The sequence below is a fragment of the Acomys russatus genome, chromosome 29 (assembly GCF_903995435.1).
Source record: "Acomys russatus chromosome 29, mAcoRus1.1, whole genome shotgun sequence".
Taxonomy (NCBI): domain Eukaryota; kingdom Metazoa; phylum Chordata; class Mammalia; order Rodentia; family Muridae; genus Acomys; species Acomys russatus.
The window spans coordinates 35,661,856-35,686,945 of NC_067165.1; the positions used below are offsets into that span (position 1 = coordinate 35,661,856).

The following is a 25,090-nucleotide window of genomic DNA, read 5'->3' on the forward strand; positions in this document are numbered from 1 at the left end:
GAAGATAGTGCTGGACTTGATCTCCTCTCAGCTTTCCATGGGTTGGTTGATTCTAATGCGTGAGCTACAGCAAGAACGGAAACTATGAACTGGAGGAGCCAATGGTCCTTGAACTCCTTAAAATGAAGAGAGGAGAGGAGAAAGCAGTATTCCAAGAAGGCTCGGCTTTGAAGGACAAGAAGCCACTGGCAGTGGAACAAGAGGATCCTCCCTCTCTTTGCTTTGTCAAAGTTCTTTCTGCTTTGCTTTTTCCCTTCCGCTTCAAAGTGAATCACCTGCTTGGTCTGTCCATCTGTCTGTCCTTGTCCTCATGGTGACTCCAGCATGGTGATGCATTCTGCTTTGCATTGTCTATGGTCTCACCAGCACATAAGACAGTGGGGAAAGTCTGAAGGGGTCCAGGGTAGGAAGCCTGGCCTCCGGACTGCATCAGGCATGTGCTGTGGTCACCAGCAGGTGGCCTCTCACCACCATCCTTGTGAATGAAAGCCAACCTCTCTAGCTCCACTGTGCTTGCTCTACTCACTCTGCCCTCTTCTACCAACCAGGGCTCATGTCAGTGCACACCCACCGTGCCCTGGCAAAGCTGGTGCTGTGGGTGACGTCCCCATACAACTCAGGGTGCATGGTGGCTCACCCTGGTAGTCATTTTAGGCACATCGCAGTGTAGGAATGACAGTGGAATCCATGGATATTTAAATCTGTCAATTTCATTTTTGTTAATGTTTTCCCCCATGACTTTTTAGCAATTTAACAAATAAAACAAAAATGGACTAAATTGTCTTAACTATTTTATTAATTAGTATAGGGAAGAAGAAGAAACAAATCGCTGGGGTGAAGGGCAGTGGGAGGGAAACAGGTGGTTGGGAGGTTGTGTTTGCTGAGAGGGAATGTTGGCCCGGTCCCTGCCGTGCCTGACAGACTTGGAGTTGCAGATCCTCAGTATCACCCTGAGGTAGAAACCCCATGGGAAGTGACAGAATTGTGCAAAGGACCAGGACAGCCTTTTCACCATCACTGGCCTGAGCAGAATTGACACAGGACCATGGGGCCTTGAAGCAACACAGCAAATAGGGCTTTCTTACTGCTTCCCTCTTTCCTGCCTCACCCTGGAGTGCAGGTCTTACCAGCTGTGGGGTAGTTGGTCCTGCCCTGTAGGATCAGGAAGATGCATTGGGTGGAGGTGCAGAGGAAGGGTACTGGCTTAGCAAGCACAGTACTCCCCAGCCAGGTGGGGCCCCCTCATTTGAGTATAAATTACCAGGAATAGAGACTATGCAGACTTCCCCAATCCTGGTCACCACCCTGAACCTGAGAAAGGTCCCTAAAAGCAGTGGACCAGGAGCACCTTGAATCCTGGCAAGATAGGAGGCACTACCTCCACCCCAACAGGCTGGTCTTGTGTAGAGCTGCCACATGTGACTGGGGCTGCCCCTTGTTTCCTCTGCCTCCACCCCACAGGACAGCACCCCTTAACTGTTATGGGCCCTTCTGCAGTGTTACCAGTGGACGTCTGTAAGGAGTGATTTCGCCATTGCTGCAAGTGAGCAGGGACTGGCAGGGAGGAGGTGATAGCTGTCATAAAATCAGGACTGAGATCTCCATGCCCTTTCAAGTCTTGAAACTTGACTCTGGACTCAGAGGGGTTATAATGCAGGCCTTGAACCAGGATAGATGCGGAGCTGCCACAAGCCTTCACCTTTGAACCTACCTCACTCAGCTTTGTAAGTAAAAAGGCAGTGGGAAAGCCGCCCTCTAGCAATTTAGCTGGACCCACCCAGGCAAGAGTTACGCTTTTGAGTGGATGTGATTCCTCCCAACGGCCACCTGGGGGAGCCCTATGAAAGGCTTTGTGTGCTCTCTCCGAAGCGTTGAGGAGAGGATGGCTTGCCCCGCCCATTTTTTTCCTTCTGAAAGCCTCTCTGCCTTGCCTGCCTCGACTTCAAAGTACCCACCGCTATGCAAACCCTACAGGTACTGCCCAGCACCCCAGCATCCCAGCCCCCAGCTGTGGAAAAATTGGAATCTCTTTGAAGCTGGGCTCTGGGCCACAGATGCTGTCAATATACACAAAGTCAAGCCAGTGTCTTTAGTAAAGACCCAGAAGTTCTAGCGTCATTTTCTTATCCCACCTGTCCACCAGTGCAGGAGAGAGATGAGGGCTGCTGAAAACAGTTGACAAGAAGGCAGGCACTGTTGCCTTAAAAAGGGTGGAGCTGACCTGGGATCCATGGTTCTCAGCAAAGCATCCCTTGAGTGTTTACTGACCTTCACCCCCAGGCAATAGGACATACTGGTGACCCAAAGAAACTCACACCTGATGAAACTTACAGTGTCCTCACACTTGCTTCTTCACCCCAATAATCAGCAACAGATCAAAGGAACCATTCCATTCAAGCCCAGTTAGTGAATAATGAGTTCACAAGTGGGGGGGTTGTCTGCAGGAGCAATAGTGAGCCCCCCCCAACAGTGGAAACACTGAAAAGCCTCACTCCAGTATGAATGTGACGTTCTCAAAACTGTGGAGAGGACACCCACCCTTTAGTTAACGTTGCCCCTACACCCTCTACTTCCTGAGACCACATGCAGAGTTGGGTGGCGGGGGGTTCAGGAGGGAGTGGTGAAGATCTGACCTCACTCCTCCGGTGAGGAACTGTCAGCAGGCAGGCCTGGTCTTGTGGGGGGGGGTGTGGGGGGGTGTCTCTTCCATAGTTACAGGCACTTTGACTAGGCTAGGAATGGCTGTTGCACTTGGCAGACAGTGTTCCAGGACAATGTGATGACCAGAGTTCATCCTCTCACATGTGGTGGGGAAAGATCACAACCAGAATCCCACGTAGGAGGAGCAAATGTAGTCTCTCAAGACGAGACCAGCACTGAAGGGCTCCGTGCAGAGTTCTCCCTGGAGCAGAACTGTGAGAGCTGACCTCTGAGGAGATGGGCCTTCTCATGGTGCTTCCCTGGCTTTGAGTAATGCCAACACTCCCCCAACACGGAACAGGAGCCCCAACAGCTGGGGGAACGTGCAAGAGGCAGAGGCAAATCTCTGAGTTGGACGCCAGCCCGGTCTACGTAGTGAGTTCCAGGATGACAAGGACATTGCAGGACATACAAGGCTACATATGGAACCCCTTTCTCAAAAAACCAAAACTAAAAATAAAAGGAAGAAGAGCCGGGCGTGATGGCACATAATCCCAGCACTCAGGGAGGCAGAGGCAGGCGGATTGCTGTGAGTTTGAGGCCAGCCTGGTCTACAAAGCGAGTCCAGGACAGCAGCTCAGGCTACACAGAGAAACCCTGTCTCAAAAAAATCAAAAAGAAAAAAGAAAAAAAGAAAAGGAAGAAGAAACTTGGAGTATTAGTAATGTAGGATGAGAAATAGCTGAACTTGAGTTTACCTGGAAATTACTGAGCTGAAATGACTGATTCAGAAATGGGTTAAAAGACAGGAGATGGTGTGTTTGGTGCGTTTGCTGGACCTTCGTTTATACCCAAGGCCCTATGCACACTTAAGCACACACTACCATTGAGCAAGTCCTGAAGATGATGAAAATGCATTTATCTTTGTCACAGGCCTTTAATCCCAGCACTCGGGAGGCAAAGGCAGGCATATCTCTGAGTTCAAGGCCGGTCTGGTCTACAGAGCAAGTTCTAGGACAGCAGGAGCGACACAGAGAAACTCTTGAAAAGGGAAAAAAAAGAAAAAAGAAAAAAAAAGAAATAAAATAAGATGTATTCTTGCTTCAGTTAGTTCCAGCCCTCTGCCAGGGATGGAACCTTATGCATGTGGGTAGCTGGTACCATCAAGCCACGCCCCCAGCCCTTACTGCTTCACAAGGAGAAATCAGGGCCTCACCTGGGGTGTTAGCAAGTGCCAGTAGAACAAGGCAGATGCTCCGGTACATGGAAAAGCCCTTGATAAGGCCCAGCAGTGTGAGAACCACTGACAGGTCCTTCTAGAACCTTAAGAAGGACAAGCTGGAGCTATCTAATGGAATGAGATCCAGAAATTGGTGTCTGAGGGGGGGGGGAAGGGGGTGGCCGAGTGGATGTGCGAAGGAGAAGGCTACTGAGTGGTAGGTACCCACCACCATGTGCAATGCTCAACACCTCACCCTGTAGACTTCATACTTGAGCCTGAAGGTCGGGGACAAGGGCCAGATGATTGTGTGAACAGCAAAGCGGACTCCTCCCAGGGGTGAGGGGTGTGGCTATGGTGTGATTGGGCTTTTCCAGAAGGATTTTATTTTTAAAGATTTATTTTTTATTATGTATGCAGTGCTCTGCCTGCATGTACACCTGCACACCAGAAGAGGGCACCAGATCACATTATAAATGGTTGTGAGCCACCATGTGGTTGCTGGGAATTGAACTCAGGACCTCTGGAGGAGCAGTCAGTGCCCTTAACCTCTGAGCCATCTCTCCAACCCACAGAGGGATTTTCTTTCTTTCTTTCTTTCTTTCTTTCTTTCTTTCTTTCTTTCTTTCTTTCTTTTTTTAAAGACTTATGCTGTCAACAGGCAGGGGCGGTGCATGCCATTCATTCCAGCACTCAGGTGATAGAGGCAGGCTGATCTCTGTGAATTTGAGGCCAGCCTGGTCTACAAAGTGAGTCTAGGACAACTAAGGCCACACAGAGAAACCCTGTCTCAAAAAAAACAAAAACAAAAACAAAAAAAACTAAAAACCCTTATTCTGTGTGTGTGTGTGTGTGTGTTGTGTGTGTATGTGTGTGTGTCTGTTGTATGTGTGTCTGTCTGTTGTGTATGTGTCTATGTGTGTCTGTGTTGTATGTGTGTGTGTGTGCCTGTGTCTGTACCTTCATAGATGTACATGTGCCACAGCCAAAAGATAACCCGTGGGAGTGGATCCTCTCCATCTATCATATGGGTCTCAGGAGTTTCCCTTCCATTATGTGGCCCCAAGGATCAAACTCAGGTTGTCATCAGGCTTGGCAGCAAGTGCTGTCACCTGCCAAGCTACAGAGCCTAACAGATCCCAGGAGACCTTAGACTCACTCAGCCGAGAGCTAACTGGGGAGCAGCTAGTCCAGGGAAGACCTTGACATGACAGCATGTCAGGTAGAACATCAGAACAAAGGCAGGCTCTGTCTCTATCTGGAGAGTCTCCGCCCATCTGTGGCTGACCGTGTCCAACTCTGGCCAGACCACTCATATCCTATACCCCACTGTCTGTTGTGTTACCTGCAGGTGGTCCCCTCCTGACCCTCTTTTGGGGATTTCCTCTGATCCTCTGGTCTGCACCAGAGTCTCCTCAGTTAGGAGAACCACTATCCGTCCAGTTGCTGGAGAGTCGCCATGACGACCTGACTGACAGCCATGTCTTTGACTGGCTGGACTGACTGTACTTTCAGCCTGAGAGAGGCTGGGAGTGGCCATGTAGGAGGCCAGGCAAGCAATCCAAGCAAGAGGTGAAGAAGTCTGTATTTATGAGCACACCTTGAACCAAAGGGGGGAGAGTGGATGCTACTCCAGGTGCATTGAGGAGCCGGCAGAGGGTTTGAGTCTTTGTCCCTATCTGCCCCACATCAGCATACACAAGGCTACCCTTTTCTTGCTTTCAACCACTCTCACCCCAGGTCAGGCCTCTGTGTGCCCACCCACCTCGACCTCCCTTCTACTCCAGGCTGGTGATGTGTTCCTGCCTCGAGAACCCTGCCCCATGGGCTGGTGGTGCCCTTGTCCCGAGGTACTTGATAAATACATGTGGGGACATCAAACTGTGAAGAAGGGAGTGAATTCACCAGAGGGCTCTACACCAGATCAGTCATTTACTTTACCTTAGGCTTTAAAAGAGAAACAGAAAAATAAATAAATAAATAAAAGAGAGAGAAAAACAGCTTCCTGAAGCTTGGGGGGAGGGGGAGAGAAAATTTAGTGGTTAAAGAACACAGGAGATTAGAACCCAGCACACCAAGATAGTCCACAGATGCCTTAAGCCCTGCTCTGAACTTGTCACCCTCAGTGTTGGTTGGCTTCCAGTTCCCAGCAGCAGTGTTTATTTAATCAAGGTCTTGGGCCCTGTTTGTGATTGACTCGTGACTACAAAATCCATAAGCTGAGGCCTAACTCTAATAGGCCTTAATCCAACCAGAGAATGCCTTTATAAGGTGTGGTCATCAGTGCTCTTTAGTCTGAACACTCAAGATGGCAGAGGCAGGCAGATGTCTTGAGTCTGGTCTGCATAGCAAGCCCCCAGGCTATCCAAGGCTGCATATTGAGGTCCTGTATTTTAACAAAACAAAACAAGAGATGGGGTTGAGGGGTGGGGGCTGAGGGGTGGGGATGGGGGGTGGGGTGAGCGGCAGAAGCCAGTGTGGTAGTGCACACTGGTAATCCCAGCACTGAAGAGGCTGAGTTCGCCAGGACTGAGAGCTCACCTCCAAAAAAAATAAGGAAACAACAGCAGGGGGCCAAGCAGAGAAGAGGCTACCTCCTTCCTCCTCATGCACGGAGAAGGCAGAGGCAGAAACAACCCTGCAACAAAGTTGGATCTTCAACCTCCGGCTGGGGCAGAGCTGCACCGTGCACTTGTTAAGTGCACAGACTCTATACCTCCCCCGCCCCCCATACCCAGAGTCCAGCTCCATGCTCCCGGATCTTTTCTTGAGCTCACAGGAAGCAGTGAATACTAAACCCCTGACATTCTGGCCAGCAGCTCCTCAAACCAACTACCTCCCTGTCTGTGTGCAAGAACATCTAAAGTCTCACCCGGCCACCAGGTTAATACCCGGTCAGTCTGCCAAGTTGTTGCGTTTTCTCATCCGCTTCGTTGAGCCTCTCTCCCACAAACCAAGACTGGGCAAGGCTGAATGTGAAGTCTAGAAGCCCAAAGATAAATTAAGATCTGTGATCACTCCTGGCCTCAGGAGAGAGCTGTGACCCAGGAGCATGCGCAATGGATTCCAGCCGCAGAGTTCTATACAAATGTTTCCTCCTGTACTTCTGCCTCGCTGCCCTGTAAGCCAGGTGAGGGAAGCGCGCCCTCTTGCACTCTCCTCCCTTCCGTACCCAAAACCCTGAGACACAAACTTCTCTCTGCCTCTTGCTGCTGTTAGCTTCACTAGCCCCTTTCTAGGTGCCCAGGGTGAAGTGTTGAAAACCCAGAACCCAATCTGCTGCATAGATACGTGTTTTTAGAGTCAGGTAACCCAGGCTTCTGAGTCTGTTTTTCCACTGACTAGCTGTGCGGCGGGTGTAACCTCAGACAAGTCACGTCATTCCTCCAAGTTTCTTCATCTTGTAATAAAAGAGACATGATGCTGTTTACACGGAGACGAATGTCACCAGACTCCAGTCCAGCGACCGGCACAAGATCCCCCTAACTCATTCCTTACAAAGGACTGCCTGGCCCTCCTTGAAGACACAGTACGAGATGCTGGGGAAGATAAGAGATGCCTTTCAGAGCATCGTCCCTTTGTCCGGTCCATCTCACAGGCATTTACTGAGCAGCCACCTTCAGGGTTGCTCACAGGCCCAGGCTGGAGAACCTAGTCCGAGGGCAGGACTTCTGGCTCACCCTGGCTTCCCCAGCACTAACCAGGAGCCGGGCACACCGTTGGGGCTTGGTCATTGTTGACTGACAGCAATGAGGAAATCAATTAGTAAACAAACGGCTCTTTATTCAGACCTTTTACAAAGTCCCTTGACTTCTCAGTCCAGAGAGGTTTGGCTCTGGGCCTGCTGAGCAGGATTGATGGGCCAGTGACATTAATAACAGCCGAATAATAACTAAACCCCGCTGAGTTGTGCTCCCAGCACTGTTGTAAAGAGCCCTATGAGGTTAAAAGGGAAAAAAAAAAAAAAAAAAAAAGGCCAGGCATGGTGGTGCACGTCTTTAATCGCAGTACTAGAGAGGCAGAGGCAGGAGGAACTTTGTCAGTTTGAGGCAGCTTATCTGCACAGCAAGTTCCAGCCCACCAGGGATACATAGTGAGGTCATCTAAGAGGGGGGGTGGAGGGGGAGAGGGAGAGAGAGAGAGAGAGAGAGAGAGAGAGAGAGAGAGAGAGAGAGAGAGTTGGGAGGTGTTAGCACACACCCTTTAATCCAAGCACTTGGAAGACAGAGGCAGATGGGTCTTTGTGAGTTTGAGGCCAGCCTGGTTTACAGAGCGAATTCCAGGACAGCCAGGGCTACACAGAGAAACCCTGTCTCAAAAAACCGAAAAGAAAAAAAAAAAGGAAAGGGAAGAAAATAATATCCACTTTGTAGAAGAGGAAACTGGAGTAAAGAGAACGGAGGAAGTCTTCCTGAGGGAGATGACAACGTTTGAGAGGAAAATCTGAGCTCAGACTGGTAAAGCCAAAGAAGATGCAGCTGAGGGAAGGAACTGCTGACTTTGCAGAACCAACAAAGACCGGCCGGAATTCAGGAGCGCCCCCCCCCTCTGTGTCCATGGCAACAGTCTGCACATGCGCTTCGCGGACCGCGTCTAGGCCGGGCGGAAGCAGGCTCTGCGGGCAAGACCCGAACGCTGGGCGGGCTTTTAAAAGGATGGTCCCTCCTCCAGTCAGCCTGCGACGGCCACTGTGAAGGTTAGTGGTCTCGGGAGTCGGAATCAAGGAAGTAGAGACAAAGAAGGGCTGTGAGACTCTGGGAAGGCGATAAAGACTGAGGGGGCTTGTGGAAATATCTTTCCGGGGCAAGGATGGGCTTGTCCTGGCATTGCTCCCCAAAGAGCAACGTGAAAGAGTAGGGCTATGGAAATGCACCTTCGGGGTGGGGAGCTAGGCTCCAAGGGAGAGCCGGAGAGAGAGCCAAAGAGAGAGAGAGAGAGATTAAGGATCACGGGGCCAGTTTGGGATGATGGATACCCACCCCTCTCTCCACTTCTACTCCCCGTATTCTGCCGTATCTTTAGCTCACCGGGGTGTTTAACCATGGCCAAACCTCCCACGCACGGTTCCGTGATTGTTCCAGACTGGCATGAGACAGTCGAGGGCAAGGAGTACTTAGCCTGCATCCTGCGCAAGAATCGCCGACGGGAGTTTGGTAAGAGCCCCCGCCCCCTCACCACCACACACCACGTGCCACTCGCGCACTCCCGGGACGACGGAAGCGGGATGGTGGGATCTGCCCACAGCACTTCTCAGTATTGAGGTCTCCTCGGTGCCATGTCTTTACTGTCTCTAGTCTCAAGCCCCCCCGCGCCCCCCAAATCTCCTTAAAGCTAATTCCACCAACAGAGCCAGGGACATGGAAACAGCCCGTCCCTGCCAACAGCCACTGTCACCAGAGCTGCTGTGGTCTGAGCCTTCATCCGGGGTCACGCCCTCTGCTGGGCACTTTGCACAGTGGCCCCCTGTTGTTTCAGGAGGGATTTCACTGTGTAGCCTTGAACTCAAAGAGATCCACCTGCCTCTGTCCTTCAAGCGCTGGGATGAAAGGTGTGCTCCATCATTCAACCTTTTCCTTTTTTCTGGTTGTATTTTATTTTATTTTGGTTTTTCAAGACAGGATTTCTCTGTGTAGCCCTGTCTGTCCTAGAACTCACTTTGTAGACCAGGCTGGCCTGGAACTCAGAGATCCATCTGCCTCTGCCTTCTGAGTGCTGGGATTAAAGGCATGCACCACCATACCCAGCCAATTCTATTTTGTTTGTTTGTTTTTTCGAGGCAGCGTTTCTCTGTGTGGCTTTGACTGTCCTGGACTTTGTAGACCAGGCTGGCCTTGAATTCAACAGAGATCTGCCTGCCTCTGCCTCCTGAGTGGTGGGATTAAAGACATACGTGGTTCTATTAAACTTTCTCTTTTTTAAAAGAGTTGTTTCTTTATTATTTATACAGTATTCTGCTCGAATGTGTGTGTTCAGGCCAGAAGAGGATACCAGATCTCATTATAGATGGTTGTGAGACACTCATCATGTGGTTGCTGGGAATTGAACTCAGGACCTTTGGAAGAACAGACAGTGCTCTTAACCTCTAAGCTATCTCTCCAGCCCTCTATTAAACTTTCTTAACAGCATATTTAAGAGATTTGTTTAGGATCATGTCCTAGTGAGGAAAAGAGAACCCCTTCAGTGTCTTGCTGTCTAGAGGAAGACATTGGGGCTCCCCAGGAGTAAGCCAGATTACCCAGGCAAGGCCCTGGTTAACAGGCCAAGAGACATGGCATCTGTTTTGAGAGTCCAGCTATGGCCAGGGTAGACATATGAACAAGCCTCAGACCAAAGCTACTGGAAAAGCTGAGGCAGGAGGATCACAATTTGAGGGCTTACCTGGGCAACAGCGCAAGATTCTGACTCACGGGGCCTGAGGTATAGCTCAGTGGTAGCGCTGTCACTTACCATGCTCGGGGCTGTTCTGTCCCTGGTGTCACAAAGAAAAACAAAAAGCAGCGCCCCATGTAGAACTTCAAATCATTAAACTACGACTGTCATCATTTTGATTTTTTTTTTTTTTTTTTTAAGACAAGGTTTCTCTATGTAGCCCTGGCTGTCCTGGACTCGCATTGTAGACCAGGCTGGCCTCGAACTCACAGCAATCTGCCTGCCTCTGCCTCCCGAGTGCTGGGATTAAAGGCGTGAGCCACCATACATGGTCATTTTGATCTTTTTATGTGCAAGTTTTTTATCACATAGTTTATATGTAAGGGTGTTTTACCTATGTGTTTGTCCGTACACCACATGCATGCAGCACCCACAGAGGTCAGAAGAGATGAGGAGGACTGTTCCCCTGAGACAGAAGCTACAGGCAGTTTTGAGTCTCCATGTGGGTGCTGGGAATCGAACCCCTGTCCTCTAGAAGAGCCACTGGTGCTCTTAACCATTAAGCCATCTCTCCAGCTCCTATGCACAAGTTTTAAGAACTCATAAAGATCTCAATGAATTGGTTTTATGGGATTTATTTGTAAAAGCTATAAATATTTCTGCTTATATTTCCCTAGGAAGGAGGAATTGTAAAACACCATGGTTTTGGACATGAGAAAGCCAGATTGAGTAGTGACAGTATCAATACAAAACACTGCAAACATCAAACTTAAAAGGGGCCTGGAGGAGCCGGAGAGCTAGCTCAGCGGTCAAGAGCACTAAGTGCCTTCTCAAAGGGCCTAGGTTGAGTTCCTAGCATCCCACATGACCGATCGCAACTGCTTATCACTCCAGACCAGGGAAACCAACTGCCCTCTCCTGGCCACTGCAGGCATCAGGCATGCATGTGGTGTACATACGGAAATGCAGGCACTCATCAAGTAAGTACATAAATAAATATGTAAACAAAACGACAACAAAGCACTTCCTGTTTTGGGGGCCACTAAGATGGCTCAGCCCAATAGCGCTTCCTGACAGCTTGGGGTCCCCAGAAGCCACAATAAGGTGGAAGGAGAAAACCAACTTCACAAAGTTATCCCCTCACCTTCACATGTGTAACGTGATATGCCCATACCCCCACATCATAATGTACATAACAGTACATAAACGTGTGTAAAAGCTTCACATTGCAGCCAGGACTATAAGAGAAACCCTGTCTGGAAAAACCAAAACAAAACAAAACAAAACAAAGCAAAAAATTTCACATTGGTTATCTCTTAGACATATGAAGTTTGGGCTGGGGTCATTTGTCACTAACGATGGTAGTGGCCACAATTTATAAATAACTAACTTAAAAAAAAAAACACACACATGGGCTGGAGAGTTGGCTCAGTGCTTAAGAATACTATCCATCTGCTCTTCCAAAGGTCCCGGGTTCAATTCCCAGCACTCACATGGCAGCTCACAACTATCTGTAACTCCAAGATCTGACACCCTCACACCAATGCACATAAAATTAAAATTAAATAGAAATCTTAAAAAAAAAACAAAAACATAAGGGGCTGGAGAGCCAGCTCTGCTCCGGACGTAAGGGCTTCTCTTCCAAAGGACCCAGGTTTGATACATGGTGGCTTACAACTGTCTGTAACTCCAGTCCTAGGGGATTCCAACACCTGCTTCAGGCTTCTGCGAGCACCGGGCACACACATGATACACAAACATGCATGCATTACAAAACAACCAGTGGTTTTTGTTTTTGTTTTGTTTTTTTTTTTTTTAAATCTGTATTAACAGCAAAGTGTGCCCAGTGAAGTTTGTCATCCGGGGCCCCCAACATAGATCTACGGCAGCTGACAGTGCTGGTGAGATCTAGCCCATCTCTGTGTACCCTGGGCTTCTGGAGCAGACGCTCAGAACCAAGCTGGCTAATTGGCTTTTGAGACAGATCTCTCGCTCAGGGTCTGTGCATGTGCGAAATTGACTTTACCTCGCCCCCTCCCCCTGGCCCACTCCCCCCAACTCCCTGGCTTCCTCCTTGCCACAGGGTTGCTTGAACGGCCAGTGCTGTCCCTTTCGGTCGTCATTGATACTGCCAGCTACAAGATCTTTGTGTCTGGGAAAAGTGGCGTGGGCAAGACAGCGCTAGTGGCAAAGCTGGCAGGCCTAGAAGTGCCCGTGGTGCACCATGAGACGACTGGTGAGTGGGATTAACCCTCAGCTCACCTGTGGTGGCCTTCCATGAGCTGGGGACAAGAACCCTGCCCCAGACTTATTTCAGAAGGGGTGTATACTTAATTGGTCCATTTCCTCCGTGATCTTGGGAAACCGTGCTGTTTAGATTGGTACTAGAGAGTGGTGGCCACATGCTTCCGGTCCAGTTGCTATAAAGGTAGATGGCCAAGACTTGCCCATCCCCCACCACATGTCCCAGGGCCTTTGAGGTCTCCCTTTATTAAGCATTAAGACTGCTTTTTCCAGCCGGGAGTGGTGGTGCACGCCTTTAATCCCAGCACTCGGGGAGGAGGAGGCAGGCGGATCGCTGTGAGTTCGAGGCCAGCCTGGTCTACAAAGTGAGTCCAGGATGGCCAAGGCTACACAGAGAAATCCTGTCTCGAAAAACCAAAAAAAAAAAAAAAAAAAAAAGACTGCTTTTTTCGTGGTCCACCAAAGATTCCTGCAGAGCAAGACCATTATTTCCTGAGTCAGGGTTCTCCCAGGTCAGGGACCATGCCTTCCGTGTCAGAGTGGGTGACCCACAGGGTGGAGACGAACCTCTTCTTCTTATCCCCTTCCCAGCCCCACCCCCACACCCCACTTCTGAATGGCTGGTCCCAATTCTCCTCAGGTATTCAGACCACTGTGGTGTTTTGGCCGGCCAAGCTAAAGGCCAGCGACCGTGTCGTCATGTTCCGTTTTGAGTTCTGGGACTGTGGGGAGTCCGCCCTTAAGAAGTTTGACCACATGTTGCCGGTGAGCTGGGCAGGTGGGCCTGGGTGGGCTGTGGGTGACTGTTGTCGTCAGAGGCCTACCCCGTCTACAGGTGCCTGACTTGAACATTAGAGACCTGAGGGCAGTGTGCTGGGCTGCAGGGTTCTGACTGGCACTGGAGACTGTGTCCCAGCCACTCTCTGCTCTGGGCCTCAGTTTCCCAGTCTGTGAAAGGAGGGGTTCTAATGATTCTTCTGGGGGCCCTTGATGCTGGTCAGGGGATTCTAGCCCCATGTGATTACGTGTTCACGATGTGGCAGTGTACCATTAGTCCTATGTGGTCATGTGGCAGCCTTCCACGAGTCAGCCTCTCTGTCCCTAGGCTTGCAAAGAGAATGCAGATGCCTTCCTGTTCCTCTTTTCTTTCACTGACCGTGCCTCCTTCGAAGACCTTCCTGAACAGTTGACCCGAATAAACAGTGAAGCCCCTGGGGCCGTCAAGATAGTTATTGGCTCCAAGTATCCTTTAAATGGCCCCTAGGGCGCACTCCTGGTAAGGTATCTGTCACCCTGTGAGCCCCAACCCAAAAGGATCCCCTTAAAAGGTAGCCAGGACCTAGCCAGCCCCTGGATGTGGCCTCTAGAGAGGAGGCCAAGGCTGCCTCTGATGAGGTGGTGAGCCGAGCTACTTGGCTAGGCGCCTTAACCCTCCTCCAGGTTTGACCAATACATGCACACAGACGTGCCAGAGCGAGACCTCACAGCCTTCAGGCAGGCCTGGGAGCTGCCCTTGTTTCGGGTGAAGAGTGTGCCAGGGCGGCGGCTGGCAGATGGGCGTACCCTGGACGGGCGGGCTGGGCTGGCTGACACTGCCCATGTGCTCAACGGCCTCGCAGAACAGTTGTGGTACCAGGACCAGGTGGCAGCTGGCTTGCTCCCCAGCTCCCCAGAGAATGCTCCTGGCTGAAGGATGGTGGCATCCAGAGTTGAGGCTGGAACTCATGATCCCCACTTCCATCCCTTGGATGACCCAGGAAGGTGGGACCTGGGGCCCAAGGCTGATGCAGGAACACTGTTCTATCCCAAGGTCTGCCTAGGGAGAGATCTTACATGGCAGTATGTGGGCACACAAGGCTCCAGAACTGAAAGGTCTAGCCCCACTGCCCTTCTGCAGCACCCACAGAGGGTATGGTGGCACTGTAGGTGCTCATCCAGGAGATACTTGCTGATCCATTCAGACCCCTCACAGGATCATGCAAGACCGTGTTCCCTTTGGCCTCTGACTGTTCGCCCTGACAGGCACCTCTGGATCCTTGAGAAGATCACATGCACTTACACACAGGGCCTTGGTGCTGTTTTCTGCTGGAATGCTCATCACACAGGCTTTGTGTTGATTTAGGCTTCATTAACTCCACCTTCACAAGCACTTTCTTGATCCAGGTCATCCCCGGAGGCCCTGTCCCTTGAGCTTTGTCACAACATTTATCACTGTAGTATGTTTGTTGTCTGTCTCTTGCCACTAGGACAAGCTCCATGAGCTCAGAGACCTACTGTGTGGTGCCACCTGCTCTAAACCCAGTGCCCAAAACAGTCTTTATCACATAGAGTGTGCTTAATAAATGGTTGTGAATCCAGGGATCGATCTCTTCATCTATCCAGTCATCTGTCATTAATCCAGTCAATCGTGGTTTTCTTTTCTTTTATTTATTGTATACGAGTGCTTTATCTGCCAAAGAGGGCATCAGATAACATTACCGATGGTTGTGAGCCACCATGTGGATGCTGGGAATTGAACTCGGGACCTCTGGAAGAGCAGGTGGTGCTCTTTTTTTTTTTTTTTTTTTTTCCTCCAGGTGGTGTTCTTAACCACTGAGCCATCTCTCCAGCCCAAAATATTATTTTAACAGGGGATTTAATACAAGGTTTGGTTAAATTGGTGTTGGGAAGCTGAAAAAGCAGAAAGGGAATTGGAGTGGCAATGTCAACATCAGTGGCTATGTGGGTGGGCGAGTTGGTAGATGTCCGAGTGTGGGGGTTAACAGGGGGATGGATAAGTACTTGGGTGGACAGAGAAGTGGATGTGTGGGCTACAGCACACAACTCACATCTCACGTGGCTTCCCAGAGTGGCCTGGGCCTCACACACACATCCCATTCCTCCCCTACCTCCACCCCACACCACCGAAGGCTTCCACTCCACCGTCGACCTCCTTAGCATCCTTTTATCATTTTTTTATTTTTTAAGATTTTATTATTGAGCCGGGCGTGGTGGCGCACACCTTTAATCCCAGCACACGGGAGGCAGAGGCAGGCGGATTGCTGTGAGTTTGAGGCCAGCCTGGTCTACAAAGTGAGTCCAGGATGGCCAAGGCTACACAGAGAAACCCTGTCTCGAAAAACAAACAAAAAAAAACAAAAACAAAAAAAAAAGATGTATTTATTTATTATATATACAGTGTTTTTGTCTGCATGTATGTCTGTGTACCAGAAGAAGGCACTAGATCTCACTATAGATGGGTGTGAGCCACCATGTGGATGCTGGGAATTGAACTCAGGACCTCTGGAAGAGCAGATGGTGCTCTTAACCTCTGAGCCATCTCTCCAGCCCCAGCATAGTTTTATCTTCTAGATCTCAGCTCACAGTCATTTCCTCACAGTGTCTGTCCCTGCAAAGGTTTTCCTCATCAGCAGGATCCACTCACAGCTACAATTCTCTGCTTCTTTGATGTCTGTCTCCACAGCTGGTCTGCAGACTCCATCAGTTCACAGACCCTATTTAGTGTGTTCACTGTGGGGTAGCCAGTGTCTACTGCAGACTCTTGCATAGTTCATTAACACTAGTGAAACTGGCAACTCATCCATCCACCCTTGTATCCACCAACCATGCAACCATTTTCATCTGCTCAGCCCTTTACCCATTTGTCCATCCACCCTCCCATCTGCCCTTCCCACCCACGGTATATCTTTAGTAAAATTTACTGATGGCTTGCTTGTCCAATTCAGTCGCCTGTTTATCTGTGTCCTGCCCAGCCATACACAGTCTCTCTAACCCTCTGCACATGTCCATCCATCGTTTATTTCTCTGTTCACACACCTATTGGTCAACTCATTCACTAGCCCACACATCCACTTCTCTGTCCGCCCAAGTACTTATCCATCCACCCGTTAACCCCCACACTCGGACATCTACCAACTCGCCCACCCACATAGCGATCCATCTACCCATCATTTAATTCATCCACCTACTTACCGTCATCCACCCACAGTCTCTTCAGCAGCCTTCAGGAGAAATGCCATATGAATCCAAAGATGAGGCCAGGGGTAGCGTTATACACCACTAGTCCTAGCACGAAGGAGACAGAGACAGACAGATCTGTGTGAATTTGGGGCCAGCTTGGCTTACATTACATAGCAAGCGTCAGGCTAGTGAGGGCTGCATAGTGAGACCAGTCTAAAAACAACAACAAAAAAGACAGATGAAATCTGGTCTTTCCCACACTTCCAGAAACCCTCATCTAAAGGGTGAGACATCAGCCTCTCTGCTCTAGGATGCTGCCTTCTGCTGCCCCTTCCAGCAGGCGTGCCCATTGCGTTGGCTACACTGATTCTGTGAACAGAGGAACCCTACTTCCCCCCATGCCGTCACCCTGCCCCCATACACTGTAAGCTCAATTTTCTTAACAAATATATCTTATCATGAACTTATTAACCGAGCATACATCACTTATAACCCGACTAACCTAAACAATAGGAAAAGAAGATTAAAGAATACAATAACAAAACCATAAGGATATCAGTTCCAAGGAAACAATTCTCCTGGTGTGATCAGCAGAATTTCTTCTGCTAGAACCTGGAGTAACCAGAACCCATAACTCAGCCAAAGCCTTGGAGCCCCAAAGCCGTCCCTCAAGCGGTTCTCTCTAGGAATGTCTCGAAGTGGAGCAATGAACAGCCAAAACCATCCCAAGTCTCAAAAAAAAAAAAAAAAAAAAATCCTCGCCTCCAGTTCTGGGCTCATTTATATAATATCTCCTCCCAGGGTCTGTTCACGGATCTTTTCAGCTGGCAACAATCAAGCTCCTGCACGAGGTGGTTTGCCTTCTAGTGGATTAACATCACCTGTTCTCTCACAAGACTGTTCCCCATCCCACACTTGGGATCATAACAAAAACAGGTTTCTTTCTCCTTCAATACACACCTGCTCTGCTGCAGTTCTATTCATAGAGAAGGCTTTGGTCCCTTGCTCTGTGAGGACTGACTCCTCTGGATGTCCAGGACCTTGGTGGCCCACCCTACTGTTATGAAAGCCCCCACCACCATCACCCCCACTCCTGCTGCTCCAAATCTTCCCACAGTGATGGTTTTTTTTCTGGACTACATCATTAACTTACTGTAGTCTTCTCTGTGCTGGCAACGCCATGGCCCTATGGGACAATGGAAAGCAGAAGTGCTCTGCCAGCCTCTAGGTGGGCGTTCTCAGGTTCCTCCCAGTCCCCCAGTGGGTGAGTCCAGGTGATGGTTCAGCCCCCTAGCCTAGGCTGGCAGTGTTAGCACCAGCTGGACCACGCTCAAGCTGATGTTGACCTTGTGCTTGGGACAGCCAAGTCCACACCACTGTGACTGGGCAGTTCACAAGATAAGAGTGTGTGAAGAGCCAGGTGTGGTGGCCCATGCCTTTCATCCCAGCGCTTGGGAGGTAGAGACAGGTGGATCTCTGAGTTTGAGGACAGCCTAGGCTACAGAGTGAGTCCCAGGACAGCCAGGACTACACAAAGAAACCCTGTCCTGAAAAACCAACTAAGGGGCTGGAGAGATAGCTCAGAGGTTAAAAGCACTGGTGGATCTTCCGAAGGTCCTGGGTTCAATTCCCAGCAACCACATGGTGGCTCACAACCATCTATAATGAGATCTGGTGCCCTCTTTTGGTAGGCAGGCCCACATGTAGGCCAGATGTTGTGTATACATAATAAATCAATAAATCTTTAAAAAAAAAAAAGAAAGAAAGAAAAACCAACTAAACAAACAAAACAAAAAACCAACTAAACAAACAAAACAAAACCAGTGTGTGAAGTTCTGAGTGGCAGGGCTGTCCTTATGCTCGATAGGAACTGGGAGCCAGGAGGCAGGGCTACCTTAGCTCAAGTTTTGGATCAGGGGCACCTGGCTGACATTAGGGGATGGTGTTTTCCCTGCATTATGTCTGTGTGAGGGTGTTGGGTCCGCTGGGACTTACAGACAGTTGTGAGCTGCCATGTGGGTGCTAGGAATTGAACCCAGGTCCTCTGGAAGAGCAGGCAGTGCTCTTAACCACTGAACCATCTCTCCAGCCTTGATTTTTGTGGCATTTTTCTAAGTTGAGTGGGAGAGCTGGTTGTAGTGGTGCACGCCTTTAATCCCAGCACTTGGGAGGCAGACAGGCAGATCAATGTGAGTTTGAGGCCAGCCTGGTCTACAAAGCAAGTCCAAGATAGCCAAGGTTACACAGAGAAACCCTGTCTCAAAAACAAAACAAGAAAACACGAAGTTGAGTGGGGATAATCTACACACACACACACACACACACACACACACACACACACACACACACACACACACACCGCTCTTTCTGAAGTTGTTTTCTTCCAAACCAAGGGCCTGATGAGAAACAGTACCTTTAAACTCCAGATTCATCTTACACAGGACTGGCTTTGGAGCTTGAAGCTGTCTTGTCATCTCCTGGCCTAGAGTTTCCTCCACTGTAACATGGCAGCCCATTACTAGGTAGCTGTGGTCCCCCGCCCCTCTATTCACTCTTTCTTCAGCACTGAGGGGAGAGACAGAGCCCCACCCCTCAGCTGCCTGAGTTCATCAGTCTCTTCTGAGGGAACCAGACTGCAGCACTTCGTGGACTTCATACGGAGGTATCCAGAAATGGGCTCCAGGAGTGACTCCTCTGGTTCTTTCCTTGTGGGAGCCTCTGGTCTTTAATGGGGACTGGCTAGGAGTCAGAGCGGATGGAAATCCCAGGAGCTATTGTTACTATTGCAATTGCCACTGTCATTGGCACAGTGGAAGGAGAGTCTCCTAAAGAGCCATACTGCATCTCCGGGCACCGCAAATGTGCCATCACTCAGTCACAGGCTGAACAGTGGATACAGGCCACGGTCTGCATAGGTCCCTGCGGAGAAAAAAGGCCTCCTGGGTATTGGAGCAGTTGGCAAGTCCTCCACTCAGCCCTGCCAACATGGCTAACCCTTAGTGGACAGGAATCCGAAGCATCCTAACGGAGAGAGAGGGTAAGCTTTGGCATGGAGTTGAGGCGTGGACTGGCTTCAGAGAGGGAGGCCACGTTGCCAGCAGATGTAGAGGGCCCACGGGTTTGTGAGGGGTTCCTGGGCAGTGCAGCAAGAAGCTTGGCATGTGGAGTGAGTGTGCCTGGGTAGCTGACTGGTAACGGGTGGACAGCATTGCGTCTTCCAGCCCAGTGGGGTGGGATCTGCCTCAGGGGTCTCTCAGGTCAAGGGGAGCAGTAGGTAGCCAGATGGCTGTGCCAGCAGGCACATAGAGTCAGCTATCCCAAGCCCCCCAGCAAAGTGCCTCGTGTCTACCAAGAAGTGTGTCCCTGAGGGCATAGGAGAAAGGGGCACAAGTTCAAGCCCTGACTCTGGCAGGCGGTGTGGCTTTGCCTCTCTCTGAGCCTCAGTTTCCCCACAATGGAGACAGTAACACCTCTCTAACTCCTAAACAGGGAGGAGTTGATAGCTACCAGCCTTCCATTACTTCCATTACATGAGAATGAGTTACAGAAACCAAAATGCACTGAGTCCTGGGACACTGAGCAAAGACTCCAACTCGGGAGTCCCGGTGGCTGCATTTGAGTCCTGACTCTAGTACTCTCGCCTTCTGGAGATTTGGGCAGGGCCTGCCTCTAGGTCTCAGTTTCCTCCTCTGTAAAGATCAACTCATTATGGCCCCTACTTTGAAGGGACTAGGGGAGATCACAGTGGCAATCCTGGCATAGGCTACTGTGACACCATTATCTAGTTTCTTCACTCGGGCAGCAGAAGCAGAGGCTGACACAACTTCAGGGCTCCCATGTGGCACAGAAGCTGCCACACTGTGCCAATTATGAAGTCACTGAGGGTGAGGGGGTTATTTTGATGGAAGCCTAGAGATGGCTGAGCTGTGGCCCAGTCATGTGATATGTGTATGTGCCTCGCCTCTGTGTGTGTGTGTTTGTGTGTGTGTACAAACCTGACACTTCCCTCTCTTCACACCAGAGTTGGCCATGTCTGTGGCAGCTTTCCTGACTCTGTCCATCTACTGTGTTTAGCAGTGGAGTGAGAATTTGACGGGAAGCCCACAGCCAGCAGCCTAGGGGGCACAGGGCATCATCGGGATCAGGATGCTCCGGATGGAAGCCATGACCCACCCTTTGGTCTTGGTGAATGAATAGCAGAGGAGGGAAAGGGAGGGTCAGCAGAGGAGGGAAAGGGAGGGTCAGCAGAGAAGGCAGAGAGAGGCCAGAGATTGGAAGAGGGGCTCTAGACCACGGAAATGGTAGCAGGGCGTGCTACACACAGCTTTAATCCCAGCACCGAGGACACAGAGGCAGGAGGATCTCTGTGACTTCGAGGCCAGCCTGGTCTACATAGTGAGTTCCAGGGCAGCCAAGGCTACATAGACCCTGTTTCACAAAAAAGAAAGAAAGAAAGAAAGAAAGAAAGAAAGAAAGAAAGGAAAAAAGAAATAAGAGAGAGAGAGAGCAGGAGAGAAGAGATTAAGGACCAGGAACTGGAGAGAAGGCTTAGAGGTTAAGAGCGTTGGGTTCGCCGGGCATGGTGGCACACACCTTTAATCCCAGCACTCGGGAGGCAGAGGCAGGCGGATCGCTGTGAGTTCGAGGCCAGCCTGGTCTACAAAGTGAGTCCAGGATGGCCAAGGGTACACAGAGAGACCCTGTCTCGAAAAACAAAACAAACAAACAAAAAAAGCGTTGGGTTCCCAGCATCCACGTGGCTGCCAATATCGCACTGCAACTCCAGCTCCAAGGGGATCTACCACCTTGTTGTTGTTGTTTGAGAAAGGGTTTCTCTGTGTGACGCTGGTGTCCTGGGACACTTTTTGTAGACTAGGCTGGCTTTGAACTCCGAGATCCCTCTGCCTCTGCCTCCGAATGCTGGAATGAAAGTTGTGCGCTAGCACAGTCTGGCATCTACCACTCTCTTCTGGCTCCACAGGCACTGCACACTTGTGATGCACAAATATGCATGCAGGCAAAACACCCATACCCATAAAATTTTTTAAAGAATTAAAATTGTGTGTGTGTGGGTGTAAATGGGAGCTAAGAGGAAGAAAGCAGGGTTAGTGTCCTGAGAAATCGGAGGTTAGCATAGCCTGCTGCACACCTATCTTTGTTTTTCCTTAAAATATGGTTTATTTATTTAAATATTTATAATTCTCTTTGTGTGCTTCTGATAGTATACGTTAGTGAATGAGGTATCCCACATGATGGGACCATTTGAAAATATTTTATTTCTTTTAGTGTTTTGGTTTTGTTTTGTTGATTTTCACCTTTTATTTTTTCGAGACAGGGTCTCTATGTAGCCTTGGCTGTCTTGGACTGGCTTTGTAGACCAGGCTGGCCTCGAACTCACAGAGATCTGCCTGCCTCTGCCTCCTGAGTGCTGGGATTAAAGGTGTACACCAGGGCTGGAGAGATGGCTCAGTGGTTAAGAGCACTGTCTGCTCTTCCAAAGGACCCAGGTTCAATTCCCAGCACCCACATGGCAGCTCACAACTGTCTGTAATTCCAGTTCCAAGGGATCTGACACCCTTGCTCCTATACCAATGCACATAAAATAAAATTAAATAAATTAAAGGCATGCACCACTATGCCTAGCTTGTTGATTTTTCTTTCTTCCTTCCTTCCTTTCTTTTTTTTTTTTTTTTAAGATTTTTATTTATTATATACACATAGTTATGCCTATACACCAGAAGAGGGCACCAGATCTCATTATAGATGGTTATGAGCCACCATGTAGTTGCTGGGAATTGAACTCAGGACCTCAGGAAGAGCAGACAGTGCTCTTAACCTCTGAGCCATCTCTCTGTTTTGTTGGTTTTTCTTTTTTCTTTCTTTCTTTTTTTTTGTTTTTGTTGTTTTTTGGTCGTTTTCGTTTTTGTTTTTTTGTTTTTTGAGACATGGTTTCTCTGTGTAACCTTGGCTGTCCTGGACTTGCTTTGTAGACCAGGCTGGCCTCGAACTCACAGCGATCCGCCTGCCTCTGCCTCCCAAGTGATGGGATTAAAGGCCTACACATTTAAAGAGCACAATGGGCATGTGGCAGGTATCGACTGGGCCCCTGAGAGTAGCTGCAATGTGACAGAGAAACCCTGTCTCGAAAAACAAAACAAACAAACAAACAAACCAACAAACCAAATCTTATGTACCTTGTTCTACTTGGCATCACTCTTCTCATAGATGGGCCCCGGGCACCTCATGGTTGTTGGGCAGATGGCGAGCTGTGTAAGGACCTTGTTCCAGGTACAGCAGCCAATGAGTTCCATCTAGAAGCTGTGGTAAAGCCAGGCGTGGTGGCGCACGCCTTTAATCCCAGCACTCGGGAGGCAGAGGCAGGTGGATCACTGTGAGTTCGAGGCCAGCCTGGTCTACAAAAAGTGAGTCCAGGATGGCCAAGGCTACACAGAGAAACCCTGTCTCAAAAAACCAAAAAAAAAAAAAAAAAGAAGAAGCTGTGGTAGGCCAGTCACTTGTCTCCTGGACTTCGGGGCACCCTGGCCTCGGACTCTTGGACAGTCAACTCGCTGAAACGGGTCTAAGCTATACAGTATATTTTGATGCTATACTTTCCCCTCCCTAATTCCTCCTAGATCTTCTCCCTTCGTTACCCACCAAACTTCATACTCTTTCTCTCTTTTAAAAACAAAACAGCTGCCAGATGCGGTGGCGCATTCCTTTAATCCCAGCACTCGGGAGGCAGAAGCAGTGGAATCGTTGTGAGTTTGAGGCCAGCCTGGTCTACAAAGCGAGTCTACAACAGGCAAGGCTACACAGAGAGACCCTGTCTTGACAAACCAAAAACAAACAAACAAACAAACAAACAAACAAAAGCCCCTTGGAGTCAGAACCCCCTGAACATGGGGGTTCTTGAGTGTGGCTGATACATTCAGTTTCACTCCATTGAAGAAAATCGATTTGCTCTTTTCTAGCCAGTATCGGTCACAAAAATCTTCTTAGTTAGGGTGGGAGTTTGTGCCCACTTTGCCTTCCGCATACTGTGATTTTTGTGCGGCTTGAGCTTGTTCGAGTCTTACGCATGCTGTGGACAGTCTCTGTGAGTTCATACGCACGTCTGACCTGTCGAGTTTGGACAATGCAGATTCCTTTGGCGTCATGTATCTCTACGCCTTCTTTGGAATAGATCCCTGAACCTTGAAGGTATGATTAAAAACAAATAAGCAAACAAACAAAAAGCGAAAAACATCTCCCATTTAGAGCCGAGTGTCCCAAAGTCTCTCAGAGAGCTATAGGTGTCTGTTAATTTCTGTCTACTGCTAGAACCTTCTCTGATGAGGGTGGAGCGATGCACTGATCTATAGGGACAGCAGTATGTCATTAGGAGTCGTTTTATTGCTATGTTCATGAAGCAGAATAGAAGTAGGGTTTTCCCCCTAGGGCCCATGACCTAGCAAATCTCAGGTCAAGATCAGCTTAGTGTGTGCATAAGTTTATGCCTGAATGGGGGTGGGGTGGGGTGGGATATGTAGGATTGGCCTTTGAAGGCCTTCTCTCCAACTGTTTGCCACGCCCCTCACCCCACCCCCACCCCGGTACCAGTAAGAATACCACAGCTAGCTGAGTGGCTTTGCCAACTTCACGCTGGTACCTGTGCCTTTCATCTGGCCCTGATCCAGTGCAAGCACACAACACACACCCTGCAGGTGGAAGACCCACCAGGCACGGAGGAGGGTGGGGAGCAACCGCAGGGACACCTCGCTAAGCTGGGTGAGAGCAAGCCTTTCTGGGCGAGGGGGCAGGGTACTAAATCCTAGAGAGGTGAAGCCTGCCTGGGAGGTGCAGGGCCCCTGCCTCGAAGGGCGGGAAGCTAAGCCTAGGTAGGGTGGGGCCTGCCTTGGAGGCGTGCTGAGCCTAGGGGGAGGGGCCTGAAGGGGGGCGGAGGTGATGAGTCCCAGAGAGGACGAGCAATGAGCCTGGATCCGGTGAGGCTCTGACTACAGCTGAGGGACCAGCTGGAACCGCAGGAAGCTGGGTCTGTCTAGTTTACAGTTGTTCAGAGTCTCCTGGGTTGAAGCCGCAGTACCAACTTTCTTAAGGAAGGTAGGACCCCCAAGTCCAAGGCATTTCACCACACGTGAAGCGAACTCACCCTCAACTACTGGCAATTGCTGGCCATGCATCTGGCTTCGTCATCCCCTTGAAGGTAGGTTGAGCATCGGTCTAGGATTTACAAACATAGTTGCTTTCAGGCTCTGACGCTGGCCAATCTGCTGTAGGAGGAGATATAGTATAGGACAAGGTCGATGTGAACATCTGTTGTCACAGAGTTGGAAAGACAGCTCAGTAGTTAAGAGCTCTGACTGCTCTTGTGAGGACCCGGATTAAGTTCCCAGCACCCCACATGGTCATTCACAACTCCACAAATCCAATTTTCCAGGTGATCCGACGCCCTCATCTGGCTTCTGTGTAGCCAGGCATGCACATGGTGCGCAGTCGGGCATGCAAGCCAACACCCATACAACGTAAAACAAATCTTACTTAAGTTTTTATTTTTCATTATCTTTATGTGTAGGAGGGTTTTGCCTGCATTAGCTCCTCTGCACAAGCAGACAGTTCTCTTAACCTCTGAACCATTTCTCCAGCCCCAAGTATTTT

The 25,090-nt window shown here is 49.7% G+C and overlaps 1 protein-coding gene across 1 annotated transcript; it reads left to right on the forward strand.

The window, feature by feature from the left end:
- Positions 1-8,419: 8,419 nt before the first annotated feature.
- On the forward strand, positions 8,420-14,270 carry Cplane2 (ciliogenesis and planar polarity effector complex subunit 2). Its single transcript, XM_051171412.1, has 6 exons — positions 8,420-8,555; positions 8,882-9,012; positions 12,312-12,464; positions 13,113-13,237; positions 13,578-13,714; positions 13,913-14,270. The coding sequence occupies exons 2-6, from the start codon at positions 8,901-8,903 to the stop codon at positions 14,160-14,162; spliced, it is 777 nt and encodes a 258-aa protein (XP_051027369.1). The 5' UTR covers positions 8,420-8,555; positions 8,882-8,900; the 3' UTR covers positions 14,163-14,270.
- The last annotated feature ends 10,820 nt before the right edge of the window (positions 14,271-25,090 follow it).